The sequence below is a fragment of the Anoplophora glabripennis genome, unplaced genomic scaffold (assembly GCF_000390285.2).
Source record: "Anoplophora glabripennis isolate ALB-LARVAE unplaced genomic scaffold, Agla_2.0 scaffold30, whole genome shotgun sequence".
NCBI lineage: Eukaryota > Metazoa > Arthropoda > Insecta > Coleoptera > Cerambycidae > Anoplophora > Anoplophora glabripennis.
In genome coordinates, this window is record NW_019416226.1 from 89,089 (window position 1) to 97,383 (window position 8,295).

The following is an 8,295-nucleotide window of genomic DNA, read 5'->3' on the forward strand; positions in this document are numbered from 1 at the left end:
TAGCACGTCTTCGTATATTCAGCTCTAAGACTGGATTGATCTGTCACAATACACTGGCTCCTGCCCTATGATGTATCCAGTAAAATATACTAATGTACACCCATTACCTGTTAGCATTAGTGTTACCCGATAATTACCTGAAACAAAATATTAGCACGCCCATGGCCGGTTCTTATCTCGGGGTTTTATTACTCTCTTTCATTTCCAAACAGAATATAGTTGTTCACTAGATATTGAGTATGTAACTCAAAGGTGGACGAAGCTTTAGTCCGCAGAGTATCTGTTTAACGATCAGTACAATATTAATGAATCATGTTTTCTTAGTGTACAATAACTTCAAAATCTCAATACCATGTACAGAAATATAATTCATGAGCTAAAAAACACAAAAAGAATATACATTTATAATATTTTTCGTCATCCCCTAAATTCATTTTTACAATTGCGCATGTCTTTAGATTAGTTTACTTGCTGTTTGCAGCAATAAGAATTACGCATTCGGTTCATATAAACTCGGGATTTTTTCTTGCATGTCGTAATAAATGCCGTGTAGGAAGCTAATAAATTTAAAATATCATAATGTGTATTGATTTTATTCCTTTATGAAAACTTAAAAGCGGCGCTGTTTCCCCGATATTTATTTAGGTAATCATTAGCAGAAGCAGCTCAACTGTTAGAAAAACAGTATAGACCAGGGATAGGCAAGTAATTTTAGGTGGGGTCCGAATACTTTTAAAAATTTTTAACCAGGTCCAGAAAAAAATTCATATTTCTTATTTTTTTATTTTAATTTAGACTCAAATTTAATCTGCTTACTAATTAAGAACTCAAAACACTCACATAATTGTAAAATACTAGAAAAAATTATAAGATTGGCACTTAAACATAAAAAACATTTTTAAAATAATTTATTTGAGTAATTTATACTTTCAAAAAATTTTTGGCGGTCCAGTATTTTACCTTCCGCGGTCCGGACCTGGACCGCGGTCCGCCAGTTGCCGACCCTTGGTATAGACTGTAATTTTTCAATTATTTGTGAGTTTATACATAGGAAGAACTAGAGCGTCAACTTTTATTTATAGCTTATGAATCGAATAAATATACATTATTAAATGTATTTTGAAAAATTTCAATTCCCTAATGCTGCAATAATTATAGCTAATGGCAAAACATATCGACTTATTCGTAAACGTACTTATTTTATAGTCCAATTATTAATACATTTTGTCATTGTGTAAAGTACCACTGTCGAGAAAAATCATTTATTTTTCACTTGGGCGTTATAGCTTGTTTATTACTAGGAAAAGGAACATATTGCTGGAATATTATCCATTCTGCCTTTTCAATATGTGTTCTCAGGATCAAACATCAAACTATCAAAATCAACAAATTTTCGAGTGTCATAGATACATCTTGGACACATCGTTTATATATTGAAAAACTGTTTTCATTCTCATTTACATTTAATTATTAAATTTATAATAAATATAAAATCAAGTAAAAAATAAAACGTTGTATGCACCACGGGAGATACTAGGATGATTATGCCCTTAGGCGACTGAGGGCATAGTCATCCCTGTATCTCCCTTGGTACATAAATAACTATTTTACCTGAATATGTTTTTCTTGTTAACTGTTTTCATACTTTACTATTAAACACTGTACTTGAAACTGCTCCAAAATCAAAATAAAAACTTGTAACAAAGACAAATTTTCTGGTAAAACATCCACTGACCATTATTTAAATTTGCGTTCTCCTTATTTGCAACATAGTCACCACATAACCCGCTTCTTATCCTCGAAACGAGCCGAATATGGAAAACGATTGTGATCTCACTAGTGATTAAGTCCGGGCGACGAGCAGGCTGACCAGATGACGCAAGTAGCAATGCACCCCATAATTTCAGTGTCTTCGGACGAGGTAGAAGACGACGTAGCCTTTAAGGTCCTGAACCAGGACAACCTGCCTATCAGCATAGTCGGCGAGACTATCCTAAAACCCTTCGGGAGGGAGCAGCAGAAGCTCAAGCCGAACGTGATAGTTCATCCGACGAGGAGGGTGGTCACCAACCTAGAGGAGAATAAGCAGAAACCGTTCGCCAAGTCCAACGGGCATATAAGTAACGCTGAGAAGAACCTGAAGAAGAATTTCAGCAACTCTCATGGGAACCTTAATAATAACACCAGCTCCACCAAGCTAAAGTTTGATGATTTGAAGAATCAGTTCACCAAAACACTAGGTAATTGTGATGAGCTCTTGGTTAAGAATTGTAGATACCAGAATTAAGTTGTCATTAATAGTATTATTATAAAAGCAGCTTATACGTAACTCAAACTGAATTACAGTTTAGTGTAATTTTAGATACTCCCAAAACTGATTTAAAATCCTCTAATTTTCCATAATTTCCAAATCTTATTTGCTGCAGATCTGCAACTTTATTTTATCACCGAAGTAATAACAACCATCTACGTATTGCATTGTAAATTCTTGGTACACTGTCTACAATTCTTCACCAACCATTGCTCCGCCTAGCCTGTCCCCTACAATATTTTTTTGGTCGAACTCAGATGCCAAACTACGGAGGCTGCAAAAAGAGGAAAAACAAAGCAAAAAGCCTCCGGTAGACACCACTTCATCCCGAAAACCATTCGTCACCACTGTGAAAAAGGGCCTGTTTCTAGAACCCCCATCTGAAATAGCAACCCTTATTGGCCTCAAACCTGAAGAACCAGTTAAAAAGGAATACAAGGAAGAAAAGAGGCTGTACGCGTACGCTAGTCAACCTAGAGTTTTGAACAGAACGCATTTAAAAGGACATCAGAATAGGTAAATATTTTTTTTTGGTTGTATACGGATACAATGAAGGAAAATGTAAATGTCTTTAATCACTGCCCAATAATTTTTTTCCTATAAATAATCTGTATTGGGTGAAATAGGTGTGAGGCTGCAGCTAAAGCGGCTGCTAAGCTCATAGGAACTGTAGTGGGAATAAAAAATGAAGAAAAGGAGAACACAATCAAGAAGCAAGAGTAAGTTAAGTGTTAGATTAAATAATTTTTTTGGTTCAGTGTAAAAATTTATTTCATTTAATCCCTTTGAGCAATTCGTATAAGATGATTCCTTAATTCTTTCCAGATATTAAAAAAAACAAAAGACAGCCTTATATCTCGAAAACGCAACTTTTTCGGGTATAGTTTATTATTTGTCAATTCTGAAAGTTTCCAAAAAGAAAAGTGAAACACTGTATACTTCTTTCAGACAATGAAAAGCATCTAGTCCACAGTACAGCCCCCCCCCCCCTGGAAAGTTGATTACCACATACTTTATAACTCCTGAGGGGCATCCTTTTGACAAGTCTACCACACTTTTCCTCTGCGACTTTTCTCGATTCCTCCGCTTTTCCATTCGGAACAGTCCAAAAACATGGCAATTTCCCGGGGTCTTGAAAAGTCAAAACCACATCTTTTATGTTTAGCTTCAGTTACTGGAAATTTTGTTGCAAATGCCGATTTAAATTTGTCCGACAGAAATTCTTCCGACATTGACGTGTCTACCGGCCGAAACACGCCGAAATAACAGGGTATTGAAAATCAATTGCCACATAGGTAATTTTTAGTAAAATTAATTGTAAATAATTAATTCAGTCAAAAAATATTGTTGTCCGACAAATTTCAAACCGTGTTTTTTCAGTCCGACAGCTGGAAATCGGAAATTTTCACGGGGTATGATAAATCGATTACCACATGTCGGACAAAAATAACACACGATAGAAAAGTGTTTTTTATAAGCAAAAATTGTAATTTCCGACACAAATATGTCCGCAAATCGTCAGTCCGACAAAAAATGACGAAAAAAATATCGTAAAAAATGTGAACATGTATTTATAATTTCGAATAAGGTATTTTCATGTATTAAGCAAAATTCCATATAAATATACAATGCAGGGTGTTTCAGAAAGAAAGACGGTGTATAAAATAAGTGACTTTTCTCAAAGCTCAAGCTTACTTTGAGAAAAGTCACTTATTTTATAGCGTAATATTGTAAGAGTTTAATTAAAAGCCTTTTTTCTCGAAAATCGTTCACATTAGGAAGTTCTAACAAGAGTACATTATTTTTAGAAAATAAAATTGTACAATAGAAATTGGAGCCCGAATGGTAAAAAACCTAACGTTAAAAAAAAAATAGAACTTAAAATGTAATAAGAATGTAGCATAACTAGCGCCCTCTATGCAATATACAAAAAATAATTAGACTAGCGTATTTGGCACCCTTAAAAACCCCGGACTACCAAATTTCATAAAAATATTTCGCACCGTTTCGTTTGGAAATTTTCGTAAACATTCTAAAATTTAAAAATTTTTATTATGTCTCTATCTCAAAAACAAGAGGATATAGACAAATAGTTCATAAGACAAAAAAATTCTCATTTTTTGTCGTACTATCATCCCGTTTATTTACGAGAGGCCTTTCTGAAACACCCTGTATATATTTTTCGTTTTATTCTTGTAATTGTAAATATCTTATGCTCAATCATCCAAATAAATATTGAGAAAAGAATTAAACGATTTCAAAAAAGTATGTATGGTGTCAAACAATTATGCACAAAAGTTTTGGGATTTGCTTTTAGAAAAATAGGAAAATATTTGTAGAAAAATAACAAACGCGAATGGAAACTTGAAAGACAAAAAAAAGGATTTTTATATCAAGTATAACATTAATTTATTTAGAAATAATGCATTATGCACTAAGATCGTATTAATCGCCTCAAAAATAACNTTATTTTCTCGATCCTAACCATTTTTAAGAGCAATATTCACGTTTGATTAAAGTTTTTTCCCAACTCCCATAAGAGCCTGTGTAAAAGAGCATAATTTTTAAATTAATTTTTCAAAAAAACTACGTTGTCAATCGATCTGATATTTTTACACAAGTCAGTTTGCATATTTATTAACAGATTTCAATTGCTTTGAAAACATTCTTACCATTTTTCTTTTTGTATCGAACCTCCTTAAGTAATATTGGTATCAAAGTACCGTGACTATCAGCTAGAAGTAATAATGTTCTTAGTCTACCCGCAGCACGTAGTAACATTCTACTCTATTCTATCAAATTGTTTACAAGTACAGTAAGATAGAAAATAATGTCGATCTTTTTTGTTGTTTGCCTAATGATATAAAAAATGCTTTACTTATGTAGGCAGATCTGTCTTTTATAGTTTGTTGCATTTTTATTTTGTTCTTTATATGTGTGTTATTTGTAAGTTTGTACTATTTTTTTCTCTATTTTTCATAGTTTATTTTTCTCTCTTTTAACTTTTTTTAAATTTTATTACTAGTCTTAACATATCTTGTTATTGAGCATCGCCTGCTATTTAAAATAAATAAAATAAATAAATATTGAAAAACGGACTCATTTGCTTATATCGATTGTTTTTGTTGTGTATTCTGATTTCTCATCTCTACATTCTAAAATTTTGGGAATGGAAAATATAGTCAATATCGTAAAAAAATTTTTTTGTAAAATCGTTATAATTTCCGTGGAAAAAAATATTGAATTTACAATTTACAACGCTTACATCGCTGGGCTACTCTAGCGTCTTTCCCGTTGTGCGCTATACAGAATGCGCTCTCTCTCCACGTGGACCCAGACGATTCCGAATACTGAAATCCGTTTTTAGTATTAACGTTTTTGCGATAGTGTTTACATTAGTTTTTCAACTGTCAAAAATAGCCTACGTGTATAGCAACTCGGAGTTGAGCCTTGAGCAAGGTCAGGTTTTACAGTGGATCAGTTTCCAGTGCAGTGCAGGAGGGTATTTTTAAATTATTTTCGAACTGCCCTTTTTGATTTTTTTTGCAAAATTGTATTCGTAAGATTCCCCTGTAGATTCAAAACTTTTTTTTGGATAAATTCTGAATCACCCTGTAGAATTAGGGATGCATTATTATCCTTATAGCACCCTTGATACCTTGATAATTTCTATAATCCAAAATGGACAAGTGTTTCAACTGACTTTTAGTACCTACATCGATATTTCAGCCGCAAACCTGGTGTATTTACAAAGAAACCTCATTCATCACACGGCTCATTGTCGTCGAAAATTTCGTAAGCCGCCGTCAGGGCAATCGATATTCGTACCTAAAGCGTTTCTCAGGTGTTACATTAAGAATAACATTAAAAATCCCGGCATACATAGCATGCGCCACATAGCCGACGTCATGCACGTCTGCTGGACAGCGGTCAGTTAACCAAACCCGCCCAAGGCATCGCGACGCTCGCACCACGACGCCGTCCTGCCGGTCCTCTGTATGATATGTGACTGAAACGTGCTGAAAACCAACCGACGGTCGCTGGTATCGCCGCTTTGTTTTTTGTCTGTTGCTTTTTCTGTTCCGTACAAAATGGGACGGGCGTAGCAGTAAGTAGTTTTTGATGAGGCGTGGAAGGCAGCAATCCATAAGTAATTATACTTTAATTTCTTTCAGACTATACCGAGAATTCGTGCTATAGCTATATTTTTTTTTTGAATATCGATTGGTCTCACGTGGTTTTGGCAAGTATTCTCGGTTGAACTTACCACGTGTGATGTACTACGAATGTTCAGCAAAGTTTATAGTAGAAAACGATGAAATACATTCCAATAATACCCCCGTTAATAAATACATTTATCCTCATTTCGAATGCCAAAATGGTTAATTGTATTCCTGAATCGTATAAGGCATTATTTGCGACTACAATGTTAAGTTTAAAGTCAGTAGAGTTCAGTACCCGAGTCTAATGTAAAGTTTTGTATAGTTTTCTTCGTTACACTTCTAAAACCGATATACGAAAAATTTCTTGTTAAATCCATGGAATTGTTTTAAATTACCAAATTGTTTATAGACTGTAGTAGATTTGTACTTTAACAAATATTTGAAATTTCTATATTTATTACCTAAATTCATTTACTACTCTGTTATTACTTATGGATTGTATTTTATTTATTTTTAAACGATTTGCCAGAAAATTTGTCGCATTATATTAAATACAGCCAAACCCTCTGTACTATTAAAATGCTTTAAAAATGTGATGAAATAGTAAATATTTTTTCCGGTTACTTTTTAATTAATTTTGATATATTTTGAAAGATCTAATTTGAAAACGGTTAAATAGCTAACCCATAGAGTAAAATTCAAATGATTTTAAATATACACTCATAAAAATTTTATGTAAAATTATATTCTATATCATTGGTTTTTTTTAACGCCACATTGTACATACAAAGTTACCCACAATATTAATTTAAAATATAAATTTTATTAATAAACAGTAAAACAACATACACAGCAATTTTAAGAAGGAAACCTTAAAGAGTAGTATTGGACAGGAAATATAGAGTTGGACGCGACTTTTTGTTTCGGCAAGCTGAATTTATCACTATAGATGCTAAATATTATAATAACATATTAGATTCCACAGTCATAAAATTGTTTAAATGTGGTTAAATGTATAATTTTTACGTAAATTCACGTTTTTCGCTTATAACTTTTTTCCGTTCATTTCCACGAAAAAACAGTAGAGTACATTTTATTTCGTCTTCAAAAAACCTACAAAACTAGCGAGCGTCAAAAAATATTGATTAGATCAAAAGTTATAAACAGAAGAAGTTTATTTATTACTTTTGAATTAAACGTTTATAAACTGCGTTATTATTACCAGAACGTTTTGGCATCGCATCGTCTCATTTCTTATCACTGTCTAATAACTCACACGAAATCTGGAATCGGTAAGCTGAATAGTTTACAAGTTATGGCCTTACAAACAAATTAACTAATTTATTGGTCTGGGCGATCCCGAGCACCTTCCACAATCGCACTGATTTTTTTCATGGTAGATTTCATAATAATCATTTTTTTTTTTCAATTTCAAACTTGCAACCTGGAAATTTTTTTTATTTTTTAGCTTTAGTTGCAAAATGAAATATACGACGCACGAGCGTGATATAGTTGTATATTTTTACATATTCGGAAAGCTTATGAAAAGAACTTTTAAGTTCAAAAAAAATCGTCAAGATTCGTTGAAAAACAACGGAGTTACAGACTGTTAAATATATTATTTTCAAGCGAATTTCGCTTATTTAACGGCAGGACTATGAATATTATCGTCATTTTCTTCGGACTTGCTGTCGTTCGCTTCCCCCACCTTTCCGCCGCGCCACGGCTCGCCTAAAATCAAGCGACCCACTGACTTTTGACAATATTTCTTATGCACTTAACATACTTCCACAAATAAAATATTTTTACCTGGGAAAGTAC

General features: G+C 33.1%; 1 protein-coding gene across 2 annotated transcripts in view; it reads left to right on the top strand.

The window, feature by feature from the left end:
• Positions 1 to 1,873: 1,873 nt before the first annotated feature.
• Positions 1,874 to 8,295, top strand: part of LOC108913017 (radial spoke head protein 3 homolog B) — a 29,601-nt gene continuing 23,179 nt past the window's right edge. For both annotated transcript variants that reach the window (XM_018718473.1, XM_018718481.1), the window contains exons 1-3: positions 1,874 to 2,240; positions 2,569 to 2,827; positions 2,938 to 3,030. In XM_018718473.1, coding sequence (XP_018573989.1) covers positions 1,874 to 2,240; positions 2,569 to 2,827; positions 2,938 to 3,030 — 719 coding nt within the window. The remainder of the gene's footprint in view (positions 2,241 to 2,568; positions 2,828 to 2,937; positions 3,031 to 8,295) is intronic.